This window comes from Tamandua tetradactyla, chromosome 4, assembly GCF_023851605.1.
Source record: "Tamandua tetradactyla isolate mTamTet1 chromosome 4, mTamTet1.pri, whole genome shotgun sequence".
Lineage (NCBI taxonomy): Eukaryota > Metazoa > Chordata > Mammalia > Pilosa > Myrmecophagidae > Tamandua > Tamandua tetradactyla.
The window spans coordinates 144,740,728-144,766,590 of record NC_135330.1 but is presented as its reverse complement, the minus strand read 5'-3'; the positions used below and the strand labels follow the sequence as shown (position 1 = coordinate 144,766,590).

At 35.5% G+C, this 25,863-nt stretch overlaps 1 protein-coding gene and 1 pseudogene across 5 annotated transcripts in view; one reads left to right on the top strand and one right to left on the bottom strand.

The window, feature by feature from the left end:
• FBXL3 (F-box and leucine rich repeat protein 3) overlaps positions 1-23,857 on the top strand; it is a 36,109-nt gene extending 12,252 nt beyond the window's left edge. For all 5 annotated transcript variants that reach the window (XM_077158455.1, XM_077158457.1, XM_077158456.1 and 2 more), the window contains exons 2-5: positions 7,006-7,354; positions 10,039-10,161; positions 12,827-12,998; positions 21,330-23,857. In XM_077158455.1, coding sequence (XP_077014570.1) covers positions 7,006-7,354; positions 10,039-10,161; positions 12,827-12,998; positions 21,330-21,973 — 1,288 coding nt within the window. In that variant the 3' untranslated portion in view covers positions 21,974-23,857. The remainder of the gene's footprint in view (positions 1-7,005; positions 7,355-10,038; positions 10,162-12,826; positions 12,999-21,329) is intronic.
• On the bottom strand, positions 13,117-13,783 carry LOC143681435 (ragulator complex protein LAMTOR5 pseudogene; annotated as a pseudogene).
• Positions 23,858-25,863: the final 2,006 nt, after the last annotated feature.

The window sequence follows — 25,863 nt, the reverse complement described above, 5'->3', positions numbered from 1 at the left end:
TTTCTGATTGTTTAATAGCAACCATTCTTATAGGTGTGAGGTGGTATCTCATTGTAGTCTTGATCTGCATTTCCCTTGTAGCCAGTGAAAATGAGTGTCTCTTCATGTGCTTTTGAGCCATCTGTATTTGTTCTTTAGAAAATGCCTCTTCATATCTTTAGTCCATTTTATAATTGGACTGTTTGTTCTTTTGTTGTTGAGTTGTATAATTTCTTTGCATATACAAGAAATCAAACCTTTGTCTCATAGGTGATTCCCAGATACTTTCTCCCATTGAGTTGGCTGCCTCTTCACCTTTTTGACACAGTCTTTTGAGGTGCAGAGCATTTGATTTTGAGGAGTTGCCATTTATCTGTTTTTTTCTTTAGTTACTTGTGCTTTTGGTGTAAAGTTTATGAAGCTACCTCCTATTACTAGGTCTTGAAGATGTTTCCCTACATTTTCTTCTAGGTTTATGGTGCCAATTTTTATATTTAGATGTTTGATCCACTTTGAGTTAATTTTTGTGTAGGATGTGAGAGAGGGGTCCTCTTTCATTCTCTTTGCTATTGATGTCCAGTTCTTCAATGCCCAATTATTGAAAGACTATTTTGTCCCAGTTCAGAGGATTTGGGGGCCTTGGCAAAAATCAGATGACCATAGATTTGGTGGTCTATTTCTGTACTCTAAATTCGATTCCATTGGTCAATGCTTCTCTCTTTGTGCCAGTACCATGCTGTTTTGACCACTGTGGCTTTATAATAGGTCTTATATAGTGTCAATCCTCCCACGTCGTTCTTCTTTTTTAGGATGCTTTTACCTATTTGGGTTCTTTTTCCCTTCCAGATGAATTCAGTAGTTAGCTTTTTCAAATTTTTCTATTTATTTTTTCTAATTCCTCTTTGTGCTCTCCTACTGTGTTCTTGATCTCCCTTATGTCATTTGCTGTCCCACTTATTTTATTAAGTAGCGTTGTATGACCATCTTTGATTAGTTGTTCCAACTTCTGTGTCTCCTGTGGTGTTTTAATTTCATTGTTAGGCAGGGCTTTATCTGTCTGCATTATGATATGCTTAGTGATCTTCTGCTGTCTTCATCACATGTAGATGTCTTGATTGATTTACTTTGGGAGTTGATTTCTTTCAGGCCTTGTGTTTGTGGGATGGTTGTACAGCAGGGAGCAGGGAATGGGGTGCAGCACTCAGTACAGTGATTTGTTTCAGTGTTGTATAGGCACAGATTGGGGATGTTATGTTGGTGCTTGTGACATGGGCACCCAGCGACCAGGATATAGCTGCACCTCCCTGGTGCATCAGCCTGGCGCAGGTAACCCTGGTGTGTGCTGGTGTAAGGCCTGGGGCCCTTTGTGCTTATGCATAGAGCTGTGACAGCAGGTCAGCGTTAAGCCTTCACGTATTGGGGGCAGATGTGTCCCGGCTGTGCTGGTTGGCACTTTCTCAGCTGGGAAGTGAGGCTGAGGGCCATGTGCATGCATGGTTGTAACATGCAGTTGCCAGAGCTGAATGATGAGTTTGGGGACCTGTGTGCATGTGTGGGCCTGGGAGTGTTTAAATGGATGCACTGAGCTCAGAGAGGGCAGGGTGAAGCTGTGTGACACTATGGGCTGGCGGGGGTGGGGGTGGGGTGGTTATCCTAGGTAAGTGCCCACAACCTTCATTCTCTGGGAACAGCCTGCAGGAAACAGGGAAGGGGAGGTAGTGCTTGGGAGGAGTGCAGGAGTGGTGGGTTGGGCTGCACTTGGGGTTGGAGTGTGGGGCAGCTATGTGCACTGAGGGCTGGTGGGGTGGGGGCACCTGGAGCACGGGAAATGGAAGCGGGTGAGGGGGTTCAGGTGCATGGTGAGTGGAGTGAGTTGCTGGTCATGGGGCTGTGCTGGTGAGGGTAGCACACCCAAGGAATGCGGCCTGGCTTGCTTCCTAGTCCTGTGTACCCATCTGTGCACTCCCGTGGGCTCCGCCACTGTGCATCTCTACACCAGGCTCTAGCTTTCTGCCTCTCAGTTCCTCGGCCTCTGCAACCAGGGCTGGCACATGTGTTGTAGAAGGCTCTCGCCGATCAGCTGCACTCCCGAATTGCTGCCTCAGTCACCCTCCTGTCCCTTCTCTAACTTTTCCGTGGAGCAGGGCTAATTTCCCAGAAGCCCTCAGTTGCTATTTTAAAAGGAATTTTTCCTTGATTTCCCCCTCCAGTTGCTTGTTACAAGTGTAAAGAAATCCTATTGATTTTTGCATGTTGATCTTGTACCCCACCGCTTAGCTGAATTCATTTATTAACTCAAGTAGCTTTGTTGTAGTTTTTTTTTTTTGACTTTTTATGTATTGAATCATGTCATCTGCATATAGTGAAAGTTTTACTTCTTCCTTTCCAATTTGGATGTCTTTCATTTCTTTTTCTTGCCTGACTGCTCTGACTGGAGCTTCCAGTGGGCATCCTTCTCTTCCAGATCTTAAAGGAAAGGCTTTCAGTTTTTCACCATTGAGTACGATGTTAGCTGTGGGTTTTTAATATATACCCTTTATTGCGTTAAAGAAGTGTCCTTTTTATACCTGTCTTCTGAAGTGTTTTTTAATTTAAAAAGGATGCTGGATTTTGTCAAATGCCTTTTCTGCACAAATGGAGATGACCGTGTGGGTTTTCCCCTTTGTTTTGTTAACGTGGTGTAGTATATTGATTGTCTTGTGTTGAACTACCTGTTGCATACTGGGGGTAAAAACCACTTGATCATAGTGTTTAATCATTTTAATGTGCTGTTGGGTTCCATTTATTTTGTTGAGGATTTTTGCATCTATATTCATAAGAGAAATTGCTCTTTTCTTGTGTCTTTATCTGGCTTGGCATTAAGGTGGTGATGACCTTATAGAATGAGTTAGGTGTTTGTGACTCTTCAGTTTTTTGGATGTGTTTGAGCAGGATTGGTATTAATTCTTGGAATGATTGGTAGAATTCACCTGTGAAGCCATCTGGTCTTGGGCTTTTCTTTGTTCAAAGGTTTTTGTTGAAGGATTAAGTTTCTTTATTTGTGTTTGATCTGTTGAGGTCTTCTATTTCTTCTCATGTAGATTGTTCATGTGTTTCTAGGAATTTGTCCATTTCATCTAGATCGTCTAATTTGTTGGCATACACTTGTTCGTAGTATCGTCTTATCCTTTTTATTTCTGTGCAGTCAGTAGTAATGTCCCCTCTCTCATTTCTGATTTTATTTATTTGCATCTTGTCTGTCAGTCTAGGGCTTGTCAGTTTTATTGATCTTTTCAAAGAACCAACTTTTGGTTTTGTTAATTCTGTTCTTTTTAATTCTCAATTTCAGTTATTTCTGCTCTAATATTTGTTATTTCTTTCCTCTTTCTTGCTTTGGGATTAGTTTAGTGTTCTTTTTTCTAGTTCCTCCAAGTGTGCAGTTAGGTCTTAAATTTTTCTTTTTGTGTAGTGTAAGCATACACTGTTGTGCATGTACTTCAACTTGCTTTCTATAAGAATCTTTTATTATAGGATCATATTTTTCAACAGAAATTCCTTTAACGAGCTATACGGTCAGAGCAGACTTTCCAAAGCCTCCTGAGCCAAGAATGACTAGCTTATCCTCATCCATGGTGAGAAGTTGTCAAAATCTAGTACCTGTCGTGCTGTCACTGCGTCTGAGGTGGGTTGCTGCTCCCAGCACTATGGCTATACTGCCACGTCTGCTGCCACTCTGGCTGGTTACTCGCCTGACTGGGAGAGGTTTTCTGCATCACATAAGTTTTGGTATGTTGTGTTCTTGTTTTCATTCATCTCGAGATATTTACTAATTTCTTTTGCAGTTTCTTCTTTGACCACTGGTTTTTAAAAAGTGTGCTATTTACCTTCATATCTTTTTGGATTTTCCAGTCTTTCATTTGTTATTGCTGTCCAGCTTCTTTCCTTTATAGACAGAGAAGATGCAGTATATAATTTCAGCCTTTCTATGTATATTGGCATGTTGTTTTTTGATCCAGTAAATGGTGTATCCTGGAGAATGATTCATGTGCACTGCTGTTGGAGAATGATTCATGTGCACTGCTGTTATGGAGTGCAGTGTTCTATATATGTCTATTAGGTCTAGTTCATTTATCATAGTATTCAGATTCTCTGTTTTCTTATTGATGATCTGTCTAGATGTTCTGCCTGTTGATGAGAATGGTGTATTGATGTCTCCAACTGTTAACATACAGATGTCTGTTTCTTCCTTCAGTGTTGCCAGCGTTTGCCTCATGTATTTTGGGGCACTGGTTAGATGCATACATATTTATGATTGTTATTTCTTCTTGGTGGATTTCCTCTTTTATCCATATATAGTGTCCTTCTTTCACTCTTACAAACAGTGTTGCATTTAAAGTCTATTTTGTCCAATATTGGTATTGCCATGTCAGCTCCATTTGGTTACCCTTTGCCTGGAATATCGTTTTCCAACCTTTCACGTTCAGTCTGTTTGTGTCTTTGGGTCTAAGTTGAGTCTTTTGTGGACAGCATAGATAGTTTATTCTTAGTCTTTTGTAACCACTTTTGACCTAAAGTCTGTTTTGTACAATATTTCTGTAGCTGCCTCAGCTCTCTTTTGGTTGCTATTTGCATCAAAAATCTTTTTCCAACCTTTCACTTTTTTTTTTTTTTGCATGGGCAGACACTGGGAATCAAACCTGGGTCTCTGGCATGGCAAGTGAGAACTCTGCCTGCTGAGCCACCGTGGCCCGCCCCCAGCATTTCACTTTTAACCTATTTTGTCTTTGGGTCTAAGGTGTCTCTTGTAAACAACATATACTTGGATCATGCTTTTTAAAATCCATTTTGCCAATCTCTGTCTTTTGATTGGGGAGTTAATCCATTAACATTCAGTATTTTTGCTGTAAAGGTAGTACTTACTTTAGACATTTAGTCTTTTGGACTTTGTCTCTCTTTCCTTTATTGCAGCCTCCTTTTTCTGTATTATTAATCTTTTCTAATATATCTGATCCCTTTCTCATTTCCAGTTCTGCATTTTCTTTCTCTTTTCAGAATTCTGTTATGTTTGGTATTGACAGCTTGATTATAATATGCTGCAACATGGGTCTATTTTGGCTTATTCTGTTTGAGGTTCATTGAATGTGTCTTGGATGTGTACATTCCTATCTTTTGTTACATTTGTGAAGTTTTTCAGTCCTCATTTTTTTCCAGTAGTCTCTCTGCCCCCTTCTCTCCTCTTTTTCCTTCTGGGATTCTCACAGTGCATATGTTGGTATGCTTGATAGTGTCCCCCAGATTCCTCAGGCTTTGTTCACTGTTTTCCATTTCTCCTTCTCCTCAGACTGATTATTTCAGTTACCTTATTTTCAAGTTCTCTCCTTTCTTCTGCCTGCTCCAGTCTACTGTTGAACCCCTCTAGGAAATTTTTAATTTCTGTTATTGTGGTCTTCAGCTCTTTGGTTTGGTTCCTTTTTGTAATTTCCATCCTTCTGTTGGTATTCTCTTTCTGTTCATCTGTCATTTTCCTGATTTCTTTTAGTTCTTTGAGCATATTTAGGACCTTTTTTTTTTTTTTAAAGCCTTGGCTTAAAATGTCCCAGATCTTGTCTGGGTCCTTCTTATTGATGGTTTTTAATGCTTTAATTTTCTCTTCTGCCTGAGCCATCTCATCCTCTTTCTTTTTATGTTTTGTGACCTTTTGTTGAAACCTGGGCATCTTTATATTTTAATGGGTTGTGGCTAGAATTTAGACTTTGAGGTGTCTGTTCCTTAAACTTGTATTTTTACAAGTTTATCATTTCATGATAAATGAACTAGACCTAATAGACATATACAGAACATTTCACCCCATAACAGCAGTGCCCATGAATCATTCTCCAGGATATACCATTTACTGGATCAAAAAACAACATGTCAGTATACATAGAAAGGTTGAAATTATATACTGCATAAATTATATACTGCATAAATTATATACAGCTGGGGTTATGACAGAACTTTTCTTAAATGCCAGGTGCTATAAAAAAAAAAGGGAGGGGGCATTTTTCCCAGATTGACCTGTGCTAGTGTTCTCCTTCAAGACTTTTGCGTACAGTAAGTTTAAAGAATAACTTGAGATCAAAGTGTAGTCCCTCAACCCACCCCATCGTTTCTTTTTCTGTGCATTCCTCTTGTCTTGAGCATGCACGTCGCCTTAGAATTCCCTAGTACTGAATGCCACTCTTCTCTCAGAAACAGTTTCCTCATGGTGCTGAGCACTGCACTGTATGTACTCAAGCAGCAGTCCCTTGCCCCAGGCAACCATCTGACTGCTTTCCCACAGCTTTCTGTATTAGGTGAGACACTTTCTATAGGCAGGACAAGTTCTGGGATGGTGAGTCCCTCTGGCCACCAGCAGATTGGGCCAGACATATGTGGTCCCAACATGTGGATCAAGGTTAATCTGCTCCCTTTGGTACTGGGACCTGGGATCTGCACACCAGGACTGGATTAGCTCTGCATGAACCCGTGGGGGGAGAGACCAGCCAGCATGCCAGGAGATCTTACTTCTTTCAGATGGCCTTTCCTTGATTTGGTACTGCAGTCCTCTGTTTTCTGGAGCTTTGAGAAAGATGTTTTTGCCAGTTCTTGCTGGTTGTTCAAAGTTTCTGTGGGGGACAGAGCCCTGAAACATCTCACTCCCCTAAGTTGACTTTTAAAAAACATTTAGAAAATGTTATTGTTGGTTTCCCTTTTGTATTCTACACAGCTTTTGAATTATTCTTGGGTTAGTTTCAAAATCACTATAAACTTTTCCCCAAGTTGTAGAGTATAAAATTAAATGTTTAAAATCACCTCTCAAAAATGTATATAATGTGCACAGTTGGTCTCCCTCCATTAGCATTTTTCATTTTATTTTGTTTTGATATTCTTGAATTATTCTATTCTGTGTTTTTATATATAACACACATATATGCATCTCAGTGACAGAAAGATTACTTAGTTTGGATTCGTGTCCAGAAGTTTAGTAACGAATGGGGGAAAAATGATGCATTTTTTTCTGTATAGGATGAAACGAGGTGGAGGAGATAGTGGCCAGAATTCATCACAACAAGGTACTACAGAGAAATCCAAGAAACTGAGGACTACAAATGAACATTCTCAGATTTGTGATTGGGGTAATCTCCTTCCGGACATTATTCTTCATATATTTAAATATTTGCCTCTTCTTGATCGGGCCCATGCTTCTCAAGTTTGCCGCAACTGGAACCAGGTATTTCACATGCCTGACTTGTGGAGGTGTTTTGAATTTGAGCTGAATCAGCCAGCTACATCTTATTTGAAAGCTACACATCCAGAGCTGATCAAACAGATTATTAAAAGACATTCAAATCATCTACAATATGTCAGCTTCAAGGTAATATTTTAAATCCTTCTTTTAAAAAAATAAAGCATTTTTAATGGCTTTTATGTCCTAAGCCAATATGTCTTCTCATGTCTTTAAAACATTTGCCTTTTTAGGGAAGGGGCTTAAAGATTAATAATAATAGTGGGCCTCAGAAGATATCCTAAATAATTCTAATATTTAATGACACTAAATTTTGCTATTCTAATGTAATTATTAATAATTTCTTAAAAGAACAGAAGCAACCACTAAATAAGAATAACTCATTGACCAAAGCTCAGTTACAGTGAATTATTGTGAACAGATTTGAGGGTAGAATACACAATAAATATTAAAAATGGAGAGATTATATTTGAGTAAGAAATATAGCAGTTATTTCTAGTTAATAGAGACTGAGTTCCTTATTGATGGCTTTATGATATGGGGTCTTCAAATTAAAAAGAGTTATAGAAACTATGTAAAAAAAAATAGAAAATATATATTAAAGAGAAATAGAAATAAGTACATGAAAGAATGCCAGAGAGATCTATTCATGTTTTCATTGCATGAAGGGACATACTAGAAATCAGTCAGTTATAAAAATAAAGTTGCAATAAATGAAGTGGCATGACTTTTTGAGATGTTCAGGATAGTTTAGGAAATCACAGTGGTTTGTATGTGCAGTGTATGAGTACAGAAACTTATAATGTTTTGTTTTGGGAGTGAATAATAACTTTTTTTTATAGAAGACAGCTGATAATTGTTATTGAAATGTAGCTGCATGAATTTGCCTGTGTTTAACAGTTCCTAAAAACAGGCCAAGTTAAGCCTAGATAGAGCAATGGTTTTGAACCCAGAACTCCTTGCCTTAACTAAAGCCTGCCTTTATCCCAAATGTCAGTCCTTCTTAGATGGAAATTACTTCCTTATTTTCCCATATCCTCCACATGTGTTCAAGGAAGAGCAATCTGGTAGTGGGAATGATAGGGTCTGTTGTGGCCTTTTTCCCAGAAAAAGCACCTAGGCCACTGGGAGTAGGTTGTGCCAGGTTTTGCAAATAAAAATACAGAGCACCTAGTTAAATTTGAATTTCATATAACCAGTGAATACTTTTTAGTAGTCATTGTCTTGTGCAATATTTGGGACATTCTACTAAAAAATACTTCTGTTTTATCTGAAATTCAAATTTAGTTAGATGTTCTGGATGTTATCTGGTCACCCTAACTGGGGATGAGGGGGGTGGGGGAATGGTGGGGGGATCAACTAAACAAAAACCCAGGGACACTTCTCTTCCATCCCCACAATGAAGAAATTTTGATGAGCCTTTCTGTTGGTTGCAGTCGTCTTTGAGTTGTCCAATGGTAATTTGAGTATTCTAATGGTAAGTTCTATAAAAAGAGGCATATAATGCATTCATCTGATAGGTCATAAAGACTAGTTCCATTCAGTGGATTGGCCGGATCAGTTTTATTTTACAGCTCTGTGATGGAGTTCAGGTGTATTCAACTATTATAACCTCCCAAAAACCATTTGTCCAATATGTTTACACCCTTCTATTTTCCTGTTGAAAATAATTTCTGACTTACAAAAATAAGTCACCTTTCAGGGCTTTTCTGGGCCCTCCTGATATTTATGTTTAATTCATCACTAACTATAGACCCAAGAGGCCTGTAGTCAGTTATTAGTGTAGGACAGTGGTTCTTAAATTTTATGTACATCAGAATCACCTGCAGGGCTTATTTAGTTGAGGATTGCTGGGCCTTACCCCAGCATTTCTGATTGAGATAGTCTGAGTTGGGCATCAGAATCAGTATTTCTAACAAGTTCCCAGGTGATGCTGCTATTCCAAGGACTACACTTAGAGAACCACGGTGTAGAGAAACTTAAAGAATAATAGAATAGCTTTGAGAATGTAATATAAAATCTGCACGTTAGTTTTACAACCAGCTCTTCAGAACTGTTTTGAGTTAAAGTAATATACACAGACCTGAAAATTAGCATAGAGTATTGATATTACTTTTAACTATTCTGATTTAAGATGCTTTTAGCCCAGAGAACAACTTCTTTTAAGGAAAAGCTCTTTCTTGTATCTTTGAATTTACCCAAGGGATTTTGTCCATGTTACACTTCCTCCAGGAAATGTATATAGGAGAGTGTGGGAGCAGCTATCTCACGGTTGTTTGATTCAGATTTTCATACTTGATTGGTTGGAGACCCTCATTTTACTTTTCATTAATAACAATGTTGAATCCCTGGCTTGATTCACCTGAACATTCTGAGAAAATGCTAATTCAGTTTGTGGTTCCTTGGAAACATATGTATTTACTTAGTGACATATATTACTTGAACCATTGCCAAATATATAATTATTTTTTAAAGATTATACGTTCATTTATTCCATTAGGTTATGCAGTCAGTTTGAAACAAATCACCTTAAATAAACTTAAAAGCCAGGTTTTTTCAACATTAAATATATATTTTATACTGAAAGCTAGGAGTCTTGAAGTTGCCCTTACAGTTATTCAGGGGTAAGTCTTGGGGTCAGACCCCACGACTGCAATTGTATATGAAGGTGGATGATTAAAGGAATAAATATTAGCTCTTTCAATTGTAATGCAATAAACTAACACCTATGTTTCTTGCCTTTGTAAAATTAAGATACACACAGAGAGAAACGCAAATATATGCATGTGATAAAGGATGTTTTCTTTTCTAAGGTGGATAGCAGCAAAGAATCAGCTGAAGCAGCATGTGATATATTATCGCAACTTGTGAACTGCTCTTTAAAAACACTTGGACTTATTTCAACTGCTCGGCCAAGCTTTATGGATTTACCAAAGGTAATCTGCTGATTTATTTTATCTGTTACTGAGAAATCCAAATGAAACTCTTAACTATTTCTTGTATGGACAATGGGAATGTAAGAAAAGTTGTATATATAATGGAAAACCAGTTACTGCTTAAAATATTAAGAGATAGGATTTTGAAAAAGCTTTTCCTTTTATCATCTTTTGCTTGTTATTGATAAAGTTAAGGGGTGAATGAATTTACGGAAGATTCTATAGGAACTGTTAAAAGAAACTAGTAGGTAAAACTAGGGAGCAAGGATGTTAGAAAAAAGAGAAACACAGATGCTCTTTCTTAAACCTTTCAAAGAGTTTGGAGAAATTAGAATCAGAGAAAAGTAGAGAGTACTAATATTGAGAGCCGGTATAGCTTACTTATAAATCTTTTGGTTAGTGTTGAGCAAAGGTAGTATAGGTACAGTTTGGATTAACTTCCAAATTTTATTTAAGGAAAACAGTTTTTTTGGAAAAGATAACTATATTCATATACATCTTCTAACAGTTCTGCACACAATTAAGAGCCTCCTTTCTAACACAGTCCTGCACATAATTAAGAGATAATCTCTCTTCCTAACAACTATTCTATTAAAGTTCAAAAATAAGGGTGTATTTTAGAAAGGCAGCTAATAGTTGGGCCCAAGAGTACTTTAGCTAATGTTCAGTAGGTTAGAATCCAATAATAATTTGAAAGATTTTTCCGGAATACGCTGCTAAGTAAAATATAAACATCCTTTCAAACTTTTAGCAGTTTAATTTAGGATGATTTAGAAAGGAATATTACTAAATTGAGTATATAGTATAACCCAGGTGGCTGTTTAAGTGGAATATCTGTAACAAATTATATCACAGCTGATTTAAGAAAAGTTTCATTGAATATGCATATTTTGAGATAAAATTTTTTTCTCATATGTAGATAAGGAAGATGGGCAAAGAGAGTTGTGTTCATGTCTCAGTTTTAAAATTCTAAGTATATGAATCAGATCACTGTGGTTCTCAAACTTAATGTGCATAAAAATCATCTGAAGAACTTTCTAAATTTTGGATTCCTATTCCATATTTAGGACGAGGCCTGTAGTCTCCCTGTCCATCCAGCTGTCCAGGTGATTCTAATTAAGATGGTTCAAGGCCCTAACTCAGAAATCCAGACTAGTAGCACTTTGTTTACAAGCTTCATATGGGAAATGAAATATTCTGAATTGATCTTCTATGTACTTACTACAGTTAAAAAAAATATACATTTATTCATACACATATGAGATATATAAAATAAACCATAGTAAAAGGTATATTGAAAATAATTTAATTTCCTTTTTTTCTTTATTACTCATGGTTGCCATTGCACATATCTAGTTATAGTACTGTACTTATTTAGTATTGAAGTTTTTGTCTTTGGGATCTTTGGGAACTATTGATGCAGTTAAGGCTTCTGCCTTGCTTATTAAAATGGCTCTAACATATTTATGCTTTTTTTTCCCTTTTTAAATAGCACTTGTATAGGATTGAAATAGGATGTTGCTATATCTTGGAAATCCTGAGAGAACTGGAGAGAACATACATGAAATTTATTTTTACTAGCATTTTATGAGAGGAAATAGGAAAAAGAAGACAGTGATATAGACATGACCATACTAATGGAGAAATGTAATTGCACAAGATAAAAAAAATCTTGTTTTATGAGAAAATATTAGGAGAAAGAGGTCAAAATTTAAGTAGTTAGCCAGTTTTTAATCAAAGTAAGGAAAAAGTTAAGTTAGAGAGGTGACCAAGAAGACAGTGTTTGATTGCACTATATTTCTTGGATATTAGCATGCCTTCATTCCTTCTTACTGCTGTAGAGAATTTCATAAAGCCGAAGTGGAAATGGTTATTTAGAGGAAGGTGTTGGAGTATCTGTTGACCTCCTCATGGATTCTTTGCCCATACATGTACAAAGTATGGTATGGTGGGCAAAGTAGCATACTTTGACTATGCTTTTTGTTTCACTACAGTGGTTCCTTTAGATTAGATTCTATGTCCAGAAGATACTTATATGCATATGATAAATGGAATGATATTAATTGGTATATTTGTGGACAAAATACATTAAAATAGAAGGCTTGAGATATTGTAGATAATTTAACGTATTTTAAAGAATTTTAAAATTCGGGGTTTTATTTAAGTATGACTTTGGTGGTTTAAAATAAAATTTTATGAGTTTTCATTTTCCAAATGAGTTGATTGCTGTTATATTAATTGTTAATGATTATGCTAATAGTATTACCATTTTAATGGTTATTACATACCAAATCAAAAAAGAATGTGGTTCACTGTTACAAAACATTAGAGCAGGGTTTCCAGATAGGCTTATGGGAAGTGCTTGAGAGGTATTCTCACCCTCGGTTCCAGAATTCCCCTTTTCACTTACGTGCTTGCTGTAATTTAGGGACACTCATTTTGAGGCTTGAATTCCATGTCCCACAAATTAACAGGTTCTTCTGAAAGATGGCAGATAGCCACTTCTTTTTACCATACTCTCAACAACAGGATAAAAGGATGCTGCCCCTCAGATGTTATGAACTATATCATTAGTGTTCAGGTGAACCATATCAGATGTTATATGAAAACCCTAATTCTCATTTGTAAAAATTGAAATTTTCTTTTAATTTTTCCCACTTTTCAGTCTCATTTTATCTCTGCACTGACGGTTGTGTTTGTAAACTCCAAGTCCCTGTCTTCGCTTAAGATAGATGATACCCCAGTAGATGATCCATCCCTCAAAGTACTTGTGGCCAACAACAGTGATACACTCAAGCTTCTGAAAATGAGCAGCTGTCCACATGTCTCTCCGGCAGGTATGTTGTATTTTCTTACAACATACTTAAATATTTTTATAAAATGTATTGATATGATCACCAGAAAAAGAAAAACTATTATCATTAACCTTGAAGGTGAGCTAATATGATTGTATCATTGATTTTGCATAAAAATATTAATATAAAATAATAGCAATAGCATAAATTCCATAGTAATCCAAGCGTAGACCTCACTCACAGTTCTTTTTTTCCTCCGGTCAGATTTATTGAACATAATTAGAACTATATACAAAGTGACCTGGACCTGCTGCTTCAAAACATGATCCTTTCTTACCAATATTTTGATAGGTCAGTCCATATCCATAGAGTGTCAAAAGCAGCTTACCCTAATAAAGAGAAAAATGCCTAATGCACATTTAGTGAATGGCCTCAATACCGGAGCTTTAATAATTCTATAAGATAATTAACATAGGTAGGATTGAGTCTTTGTGACAGGCTGGAGAATTGATACAAGGTGTCAAGAAGCTATTTTGTGCACTGCCGCTGTGATGCCATCATGTTTCTGGGTCACAATATTCACATTGTCTAATTCTAGACATATCATAGAACACTGGTGCGATAGAGGTTAGTTTAGTTATTTACTGGGCTAGAACAGGTATTACCCCAGCATGATCATATGACAAGGTCCCTATGGCAGCCCAGATTAAGTCCTAGTGAATTTGTACACAGGACTCCAATAATGGATGGATTCATCATCATGTCCTCCAAGTGTTATGCCAAGGTCTCCTCCATCCTGCTCACCATATACCCTAGTCCGTGATCCTCAGCATTCAGCTTATTTATTTTTTATTGTGAAATATATTTACAAAAAAAGCAATAAATTTCAAAGTACACTGTAACAAGTAGTTATAGAATAGATTTCAGGTTTTGGTATGGATTACAGTTCTACAATTTTAGGTTTCTCTTCTAGTTGATCCAAGATACTGAAGACTAAAAGAAATATGGATACAATGATTCAGCAGTAATACTCATTTATTATATCCTGTCTTCTCTGTTATAACCTCCTTCTCCTTTGATCTTTCTCCCAATCTTTAGGGATATTTGGACTGTGCCCATTCTGATTTTTTCATGTCGGTAGGGCTGTCGATAACATGGGATGGGGGAAGGAACTAGTTGATGTTCTGGAGAGGCTGGTCCCTTTGGGTTTCAGGAGTTACCTGGCCCAAGAACCCATCTGGAGGTTGTAGGCTTCTGGAAAGTAAAAACAGTGCGTGGAACTTTTGTAGAATTTCAGAGCCCTAAGTGTTCTTTAAGGTTGACAGGCATGGTTTTAGTTGGGATTTGGCAAACCATAGTAAATAGCAATATCTATGACCTTATTTTTTAATCTTACTTGGCAAGCTGTGCAGCATGTACTAAAAAATGAATAATTTTATTTTTTATTTTTTTGCAATGTCAACCTAATCCTTTTTTTTCTTAAAGTTTTTATTACAAACATTTCAAAACATGTCCACAAATACAGCGTACATTGTCCATTGCCAGTTTGAACAACCATCAACTTTTCCATATTGTTTCAGTTTTTACCCCCTTTTAATTTTGTTAAATTACCTTGCAGAGACTCCTAAATACTTCAGAACGCACCTTAAAAAAGACCATTTGTATACATCATTTTCAACATCTACCAAATTCAAAATTATTCATTATTCATCTTCAGTGTGCATCACCATCTTAGACGCTGTGTAGTTCAAAAACAGACACCAGTATGCACAAGTTAATATATCATAAAGGTGGTAGTGGAAGGACCAGTTTATTCAATGCTGGTTCAAGCATTTGTCAGAAAAAATAAATTTCAAGATGAATTTCAGATGGACTAACATTTTAGTGAAAATAACAGAATGGGTGGGGTTGCCAAAATTTGCACCAAAGATAGGAAAGAATATATTTGGCTACCAAAAAAGACCCCATCCCCCCAAAAAAGCACAGCATCAGACCAAATACATTATAGGCAAAGTGTGAAAAAAAAATGAAAAATTCATCCTGTATGACAAAGGGTTGAGATCTTTAACAATGGGAGCTCTTATAAATCCATGAAAAAACTGGCCTCCCCGAAAGAAAAATGGGAGATGATTCTCTGCTCTTTAATAATTAGGAGATCGTGATGACAGCTCTTGATTCACAAACCTTACTTCCATTATCCCTTTATTCCACAGCAAACCCTGATTCTATTTCTCTTTCTGCACATTTGCGCTTGAGTATTATTGTCTCTTAACTCAGTGATTCTCCACTAGGGGCATATATCTTTAAGTATATGTTTACTTTGGAAAAAACTTTCAATTTGATTATATAATATAAACTCTATAAATAAAGTTTAGCACAAGTTTGGCTGGTGGGGATATGCAGAATATAAATGCTTTTCAGTTGTAGGAAATAATTTTATTTTAAAAGGAGGAAAGGACAATATGAAGTTTGAATTGTCCACTTAGATAAAACAATTTTCTCTAATTATAGTTGAGCTAACAGATAAAGTTTTGGGTTAAAACAATTAATTACTTTTCTTCTCATTATTTGGAGAGAGAAAAGTTACACTAAACATTTTTCAAGATAGTGCTTTTCCCAAGTTGAATTTGGGAGCAGAACCATTAAATGGGAGAATAGCTTTATGAAAGCACTTTCCAACTTCTCTGTTACAGAATTTTCTACCCATTACCCTGTTCAATGTGAGGTTATTTAAACTGCCAGTGGTTTGTATTGAAAAGTAAGCATAAACCTGCACTTCATAGTATTCTGCATGCTTCATTCCTGACTCATTCCTCCACTCCTTTGGCTGTGTTATTTGGGTAACTTGTTCTTTAGAGGACAATGTTAAATTCTTGATCTCTTTGCAAAGTACTTCCCACCTTTCCATAACTTAAAGCCTGGTGTTTTCCCTAGGAAATGATTCCCTCTTGAATGGAAATTACCATCTCATTCTCCCACATCTCCATAAGGAGGGGCTTAATGATGAGAGTTGCTAGATTTATTTCACTGTTTTCTTAGATCTCTCTGCCATTCCTAGATTATTATTGAATATATTATACAATAGAAGTATACAGTACCCTGTACCCTATGAAAGGCCCTCCTATTTTTCTTTTTTTAAAATTTCTTCATCCAGCTTTCAAAATTCAGGTAACAGTGTTGTCTGCTCCTTCTTTCTGGTTTAGATACCCCATCCTTGCCTTTTCATTGCACTCAACATAACTTGTAGCACTTACTACACTATATGGGGAGCCTTTTCATCTCTGGTTTCCTGGTGAGACTGTGAGCTAACTGTTCTCTTTATCCTGGTATATCCATGTTTACTTATTTTATTAAATATGTGCATCAGTTTTGATAGTATAAGTTAGCTTGGTCCTACCTCATGGCTTTTGGACTAGTTTTGGGGAAGAAAAAGAGCAGCTGTAATACTTTTTACTTGAAGAATATAACCACAGAAGATATTAATTTAAAAGCTAACACATTTGCATATTTTGTTTCTATTCATATTTTGCATGTTTGCAGTTTCCTTCTCTACATTGGGCTATTTTCTATTTTTTTTCACTAAACATTTTATAACATTTTTTCTCTACTTCTTATGGTTGCTATGATAATCTATTATTGGACCTCTGAGCACTGTTAGACTAGTGACTATTCCCTCTTTTAATAATACTCTTGGCATTCTTCTTTCCTTTCTGTTCCTACTGTGTTACCTTTGCTGGTGCCTTTTTCTATCCCTTCAGTGTTGGTGTTGCGCTGTGTCCGGTACTGGTGCTTTTTTCTTTTCTCTGTAAACTTTGGGCAAGCTCATCAGCTTCGTGGCTTCGGTAATGTTCTGTGTGTTATTGTGTCTTATATTTGCTGTCTCCTTCCAGGGAATCTCTCTGTAACTCTCGAACTATATGTTGAACTGCCTATGAAATAAAGCCTGTGTTTGAAATCCAGCTTTGGTACCTGTAGCTAGCTGCTTCAACTTCAAAACAGAAATAATACCTAATTTTCAAGATTTTTTTGAGTATTTATGAGATAACCTATCTAGTACCTGGCATATTGCAATTATACAGTAAAATACAATTATGATATGTGTTTTGTTGTTCCAGTTCTGCTTCTAAATACTGGAAGAAAGAAATTGAGTCTTTTTTTTAGGGAATATGAGGTGCCTTTTTGAGGCAAGTTCTTATACTAGTTCTCTTTGGAGAACAAATATTGACCTTTGATAAAAATCAGTTGCTGCTAGGTTAATAGTATCATGTGGTTATGAAGCATGGTGCCCTATGCTTTTTGGGGTTTTTTTGGAGTGTGATAGGGCTTTAGAAGTTGTATGTATTTCCATTAATATGAATTGGGTGGTTATGTTGGCATCTTGATATTTTTTTCCTTAGAAATTTGATAAGAATATTATATACTATTAAATGCTATATTATAAACTATAAAACTCTTTGCTCATTTGATAGGAATATTTTTATCTTGTCCTTTTAAATTTGCAGTTATTTTAGTTACATAAGTCATAGTTATATGTGGTTATATCTTGTTTTATTGGTTTGTAAGCTGCTGGAATGCAATATAGCAGAAATGGAATGACTTTTAAATAAGGAATTTAATAAGTCGCAAGTTTACAAGTTCTAAGCCTATAAAAATGTCCAAACTAAGGCATCCAGGGAAAGATACCTTAATTCAAGGAAGGCCAGTGGGTTGTAATACCTCTCTCAGCTGGGAGGTCATGTGACTAGCATATGCTGGTCCCTTGCCCCTGGGCTCCGTTGTGATCAGCCTCTGTTCCTGTGGGTGTTCTTCACTTTGCTTCTCTGGGGTTGGCTTTCATCTCTTGGCTTCCCTTGGCTCTCTCCAGGTTCTGGCTTTCTTAAATCTCATGGCTATGTCTTTTGGGCTTCAAGCATCTTCACATAACTGTGTCTGTGTTCTCCAAGTGTCGGCATCTGTCTCAGCTCTACTCTGTTGTTTCTAAAATCTCTTTCCAAAATGTTTTCTCTTTTAAAGGTCTCTGGTAAACTCATTAAGATCCACCTGGAGTGGGTGGAGTCACATCTTCATCTGATCAAAAGGTCACACCCACAGTTGGGCATCCCCCATCTTCATGGATATAATCTGATCAAAAGCTTCCACCTACAGTATTGAATCAGGATTAAAAGAAATGGCTGCCCCCACAAGACTGGAGCAGGGTTAAAACATGGCTTTTCTGAAGTACATATTTTCAAACCAGCATACTTGTTTTAATTATTTTTATTAGGATTAGGTTTTAAATTTCAAAACATATCCTTTGGCCTCTGTTGCACATGTAACTTTTCTTGCTTAACCTTGAAGTTTATTATTGTTAATCAATTTATAAAAATATGGCACTGTCTGCAGTACTGAGCTAAATTCCACTTTATATATCATGACTGTTTTTAGTATAACAACTTTTTATTTGGCATCTACAAGATTTTGGTATCTTGCAGCTTTTGATCAGGTTTATACAATCTCAATTTTTTAATAGTGCAACATGTGCAAGCAAAAAAAACAAAAGGGAAAAAAGTAAACAGAAAGATCAATTGTCCCCTCACCTGTTTATAAACATCTATTATAGGTGAAACAAAACTTACCCATATTATAGATGCCTATTCACATTTGTACATTACCATTTTTAACAGCTTGAGATAAACTCTACAGTGTCTTACAACACATTAAACAATATTCAAGTTACTGGATAATAGCAATAACAGAAAAACATACAGCCAAAGCCTTAAGTGTTTCCTCATTGTCTAGTTTACAACTCAAGTAAGGTTTCTTTTTTATGAGTGACAAAGCAAATAAGAATAAAGAACTAAAAAAAAAGACTGCAGGATGGAAGTCACTTTGCACTTCTTAAAACTATTTTTCAGTTAAAGAAAATGTAAATTTAAGAAAAACAGGCTTGTAGCCATTTTTGTAGCACATGTGAGGAATATTATAAGTATATATTAAAATTAACTTTTAAGAGTTTTATCACCAAAATGTATATGTACTCATTACTTTCACAGGAAAACTAAGGCAAGAAGGAGAATGGGGGAGGGGCTCACAGGCTCAGAAGCAATACCTGGGTATAAGCACTATAAAATACAATAACCAAGGTTGTACAGCTACAAATATGTTTCTCTGTTACTTGACTTCTTTGTTAATCTTGTTTATGCATGCTTTCAAAGACATGCACTGTCAGAACAAAAACTAGAAAAGAACCTGAATGCATGATATGCAGACTTTCATCTTATGCGTTAATAAGCCTAGTTTTAATAAGCTGGAAAAAGAAACCAATATACATTTCGATATTTATAGACTTAAAATACATGCATCTGGGGATAACACCCCCAGCCACAGCAGGGATGGACTGCATGTAACCCACTGTGTAACAGAAAAGTAAAGCCAGCGTGGGAAGTTCCAAGCATTTCAAACCAATTGTGGTTTGTAACCTTTAAGATACTCACCAAAAAACAGACTCTGTCTCTTTCTCTCACACACACACACACACACACACACACACACACACACACATTGCGCACATGCAGATACCCCTCTGCTCACCCAAAGTAAAAACAAATGGGAAGTACCAAGGGAAAAGCAAAAGGAAAACAGATGTACCACCATCGGCACTGCTGATTTTTAGAGTTGCTATCTATTCCAGGTCTTTATTCCCCCCAAAATTAACTAGACAGAGCACAACTGAGAAAAATAATTCTTTGGAAACTATCCCTGATTTTTATGCAAATGATAAGCCTCAACAGTATTTCAGATACGTCCATGTTGAAACCTGTCTGTTCTTTATGCATTGCTCAAGTTGGTGATGGTTTGTGGGTGGTGCTGCTGCCAAAGCTGTTTCTGCTGGACTGCAAGCTGTTGAGACTGGTCTGAGGTTGACAGGAGATTTACAAGAGGAAACACACAATTTGCTGGAATGATTAAACCTACGATCTGCTGTCCATCCTCTGTTCTTAGCTGAACTATCTGCATTTTCACATTTGTGTCACTGACAGATGCCAGAACATCCTCAATTTTTGTCCACATACTCAGTACAGAACCACATAATACATAATATGGGCAGCAACGAAGACCTATTTCACAAACTAACCCCAAGCTTGCTTTTTTGCAGTTGCCACACCAATAAGTGTAAGTACAGGTATGTACAGATGAATGATATTGATCTAACCAATGGACCACAGCATCATCAGAAATTACCTTCTTATGCTTCTTCTTTAGATCTGTATTATTTTCTAATATGAGCTGCTTCCTGGTATTTGGTCTGTAAACCAAGAAAAACTGCTTTTTAGGGTTCACTTTAACTAAGATAGCAGTTTTCTTATTGCTTCTTATTTGCAATGACAAGTAAAAACATCATCTGGTCCTGTCAGCTCAGCCCAAATCTTGGTAGCTTCCTCCCAGGACATTCCCTTTCTACACTAATTGTGTATAATTCTTCAGGACAAAGGTTGAATAGCCTGGAATCAAAAACTTCTTAACATCACTTTTCCTCACCTTTTCATCTCCAGAGCCAAAATCTAAGATGTGTATATCATATCTTCTGTTCTTTTTGGCATTTTGAACAACTGCAGTAAGTGTGTCAGCAAAGTTCTCACAAAGTGCATTCTGTTGATGTACCTCCATGCCCAAAATTCTGTTAAAGAATTTTCTTATGTTATAATCTTTATCAAGAGTAAGAATTCTTGAGCGATCTTCTACATTTATTAAGCCAACTCCTATCAGTCCTTGTCAAACATCTTTAAAGAATTCACCGGGGTAATTTGGAGGTGGGGATACCATAGGAGAATCCAGGTTTACAATGGATTTCATGACAATCTCTAAAGCATTTCTTCCATACTTATTGTCCAAGTTGAACCTGCTCAACTCTCTGGATTCTGTTGCTCTTCTGTCACCATGTGTAAGTGCTCCCAAACTCTCAAGTCTTTCAGCAACAATAGATGCAAATCTTTGTTCTCTTGCCAATTCAGAAGATACATATTTTTTGAGCTGAATCTTCTTTTGTTAATTAAAGAAGTTGTAGGTGTACAGTTGTGGTATATTTTTAGGATGACATTTATTACTAATTTTATGATTTTTCTGAGTTAAGTGAGCTTCATTTCTTTTTAAGGTATCACTTTGGAATAGGTTTCATTTTCTAATAGACGAAATTAGTAACAAATTTTAAATGTTTTCCTTTTGCTAATCCAACTGTGCAATAAATCTTAAATTGTATAATATTGTGGTAAGGAAATAATTTTACTGTGGGGCATGTAATTGTTTGAGCTTTTGAACAAATGATAAACTTTTATAAAAACTTGTAAGTACTCAGTTTTGTGTTTTGTTTTGTTTTGTTTTTTTCCTTCTTCCAAGGTATCCTTTGTGTGGCTGATCAATGTCATGGCTTACGAGAACTGGCCTTGAATTACCACTTATTGAGTGATGAGTTGCTACTTGCTTTATCTTCTGAAAAACATGTTCGATTAGAACATTTGCGCATTGATGTAGTAAGTGAGAATCCTGGACAGACACACTTCCATACAATTCAGAAGAGCAGCTGGGATGCTTTCATCAGACATTCACCCAAAGTGAACTTAGTGATGTATTTTTTTTTATATGAAGAAGAATTTGACCCATTCTTTCGTTATGAAATACCTGCCACTCATCTTTACTTTGGGAGATCAGTAAGCAAAGATGTGCTTGGCCGTGTAGGAATGACATGCCCCAGACTAGTTGAACTGGTAGTATGTGCTAATGGATTACGTCCACTTGATGAAGAATTAATTCGCATTGCAGAACGCTGCAAAAACCTATCAGCTATTGGACTAGGGGAATGTGAAGTCTCATGTAGTGCCTTTGTTGAGTTTGTGAAGATGTGTGGTGGCCGCCTGTCTCAGTTATCTATTATGGAGGAAGTATTAATTCCTGATCAGAAGTACAGTTTGGAGCAGATTCATTGGGAAGTGTCCAAGCATCTTGGTAGGGTGTGGTTCCCAGACATGATGCCCACTTGGTAAAGACTAGGACATGATGAATAGCACCTTAATGTTAAGCATATTGTATTTAATACAAATGTATTTGCTGTAGTTCTGATATAGTTCTATTTTGTGGCACAGAAATTTATCTACAGTGAGTGTATAAGGATTGGTTACTAGGAGACTCACAGATCAATTTTGGTCAGAAAAATCCTTGTGTTTCTTTAGCCTAATAGCATTCAAATCTCAGAAAATTAAAAATGGTTCAGATGTGAAAGTAATCAGTTATAGACTTAAACATTTTAAAATCTGAAGGAAACAAAACCTATGTATTATAATATCCAAGAATTGAGTACTACTAGGTTTTCCAAAATATATGCTCTCTATGCATTTTTAATGTAAATTTCACATTTTAGGGTCTTCAGATATACATACACCTGTTATAAGGTGTTTAATATAGCTCAGGAAAGTGAGCATTTTGTGAGAAAAATGTAGGATATATTGTAGCTAGTGAAAAAGATTGAATGTTCTCAAATGTTACAAAGCTCTTTGAAGAATAAGAGGTATATATAATCAATTGAAACACTTAGAAAACAGATAAATGTCACAACTAGTTATTATATAAGGATAATACACAGAGCCAAGATCAAATTAAAAGAAAATAAACAGAATAGGAGGGCAGTTTAGCTTTGTGTAAATGTGTTCTTTAATCTGCTAAACCATATAAAATATTCTTTTCTGTGATAATGTTATATGTATGTGGCATTTGAGGCTTTTGTATGTAAAGTAAGGAATGCTTTACTAGTTTTCCTTGGTTTTGTTTATTTAAATTAGTTTTGAGGTTATTATACAGTAATCAAAATGAAAAGCTTATCTATATTTAAAAAGCCAAATTAGGGAATTTGAATAATTAAAAGTAGAACTTTAATATGTTTATAAATTGTTTCTGTGGAAGAATATTAGTCTTCAGTGAATTTTAGTGATGGTTCATTTTTCCACTTTGGAACTTACATAGTTATGTAAGGAGAATTTAAAAAAATAAAAAGAGCACCAGTGTACAGTTTAGCATAAACAACAGTTAATTTAAAAGAGGATATACTTAAGTTCATAATCATATTTTTGAGTAAATATTGCTCTGGATTGGGAAATTTTCATTGAAAAAGGTCTGCAGCTTTGTGATTAATTTGGTTAAACTGATATTTTGTATTGTTTAAGTCAGTGTTTAATATTTTCATATAAAAAAGAAAAAAAATTCTTGAATTTATAGTCTGTTAAAATACTAAGTTTTGGACTATATTTAGTTGTTTTTTTTTTTTAATATGATATAGCCTTTGATTCTGGGCACTAATGCTAGTAGATTTTAACCTCCTAAAGGAAATAAGAAATGGTTTACTCCCAGTGGAATACATTAATGCCTGAAATGGCTCTCTTCAGTAGCGTCACTTTAAAAACTGTTTCAACAGTTGGGAAAGCTAACAGTCTTACAGATCTTATCTATTTTTCAATTAGATTACCTTCCTAGGCAAAAGGTAATTTTCTAAATCAGCCTTTCAAAAGTGATAGGATTCTGTACTACAGCCATATGTAAATGAGGGGGAAAAGCTGACCCAGACTTGAAAATTCAACACAATTACAGTAATATTCCCCCTTTTACTAAATAGTAAAAAGTGTTGATTGTACAAGAAATACCTGTTATTGGATGAAGTCTTTTTTTTCTTGAACAGCACTGGAAAATGGATTTGATGGTACAGTAATCAGTTATACTAACCAGAGCTTTATTTAGAAATTTATTTTTTGTACAAATTGAATTATATAATACTTAAAATACTTTGTCACTTTATAAGCAAAATGCATAGCACTTAATTTGTTTATATTGTAAAGTATATGATATGCTTTTGTTAATTTGAGAATAAAGATAGTTACTAATGCTGTTGTATTATTACGATTTTTAAAAGTTACCCAAATATTTATACTTATTTGACTTTAAAACTAGCTAAACTTACACACATACGGGTTTTTTTCAGATTCATATTTGATGGATAATGTTTAATATTAACAATGTTTATGGTAGACTGAAGATATAAAATTAGGCAAATAGGTATCTGTTCTTGAAATAAGCTCTGACTGCTGCTTAAAATATGATTTTTAAAAATCTACCATGAAATGTTTATTTTCTTTAGTTTTATAAAGAAAATGATGAAATTAAAATTAATTTAGGAGTAGATTCTTTCTGTATTCAGAGTGAGAGTTTATAAAAGGCATCATTTAGAAATAAAGTTCTGGGTCCTTGAATCCCGTTGGCCTTTTTTAGGAATCTACATATTGGAATAGTTTTAAACCACTGAAACTGTTTTCATCTCTTGTCTTAACAGCTTCCAGAAGTAATTTCAGTTTACCTTGGTAATCTGGGCTATTTTGACATTACTAAGGAAAAAATGCATGTTTAAAAAGCAAGTCAATTTATGACATTCTAAGAATTTTTTTTTGTATTTGTGGAGAAGTTCAGGATAGAAGAGAGGCTCAGGCCCAAATTTGGCGTTTTAAGAGGCTATTTATCCCACATAGAGCTGGGAACAATCTTTTCACAGATTAGTAGCCCCATTTTATCTGTGGGGCTTGTTTTAATGTTACCAAACAGCTAGGAAAATCCTACCTGCTCGTTGACAACCAGCTTTCCTTTAAAAAAAAGAACACAAAGCCTTTTATTCCATAAATAAATTAAGAGCTTATCCTTAAAATAATCAATCTAATGAAAAGATAAATTATTACTATCCTACCTTGTTTTAAATAGGGGAGAAAGAATGTAGAAAGGAAGATTTGTAGATCAAGAAGTTACTTGGACAATAAAGCGTAAATATGAAGATGATGATGGAGACAAACTCAGGCCAGCCCCATACCTTTGGCTGTGAATAGGGAAAAGCATGTGGGTCATTTTAGATCATCATTCTTTTTATAACATGGCAAAAATTTATTTAAAAAAAATTAGTCATTGTCTTTAAGGAAACACAGTCCCAGAGAATTCCACACGTGCCACCATAGTAGACTATAAAACTGGATAAAACTTCCTAAGAATTTTTCTTTTAACTGTGGCAATATATTTAACAAAATTTCCCATTTTACAATTTTTTAACATACAGTTCAGTGGTATTAATTGCATTCATTTGTGCTTCTGTTACTACCATCCGCTTCCAAAACTTTTTCATCACCCCAGCTAGAAACTCTGTACTCATTAAGCAATAATTCCCAATATCCTCTGTCCCCAGTCCCTGGTAACCACTAATCTATTTTCTTTCTCTGTGAATTTGCTTATTCTGTATATTTCATATAAGTGGAATCGTACAATCTTTGTCCTTTTGTGTCTGGCTTATTTCACTCATTGTTTTCAAGGCTCATTAGTGTTTTAGCATATATAAAAATTTCATTCCTTTTTATGGAATGCGTATATATATTTACTGTGTATATTAATACTCCAGATTTTGTTTATCCATTATCTGTTAATGGGAACTTGGGTTGCTCCCCCCTTTTGGCTATTGTGAATAATGCTGCTATGAACATTGGTATTCTTAAGACTTATATTATTTGTTTTTTATTTTTTAAGGAGTGTATATTGATTGAGGCTTCCAAATATTTACTTTAGTAGTCATTTTCATCTTTTGTTTTCCTGTGCCTACAACAATATAGTAGATGACACTTTATGGGTATACTTAACTAATACTGAGCCAGGATAAATGAGTGAGGATATATTTATTCTGAAGTCTTAATACAGTTTAAACCTCAACAAAATAGTTTATCTTAGAAATAGAATTAAGGAAGTTTTATAAATTTATAACTTAAATGAACAGAATAGAAAGTACATTTACTTTGTTATACAGTGGTTGAAAGAGGCAGCAAAATTTAATTGGCAAATTCCTGCCCAGCCATGTTTTTGTTTT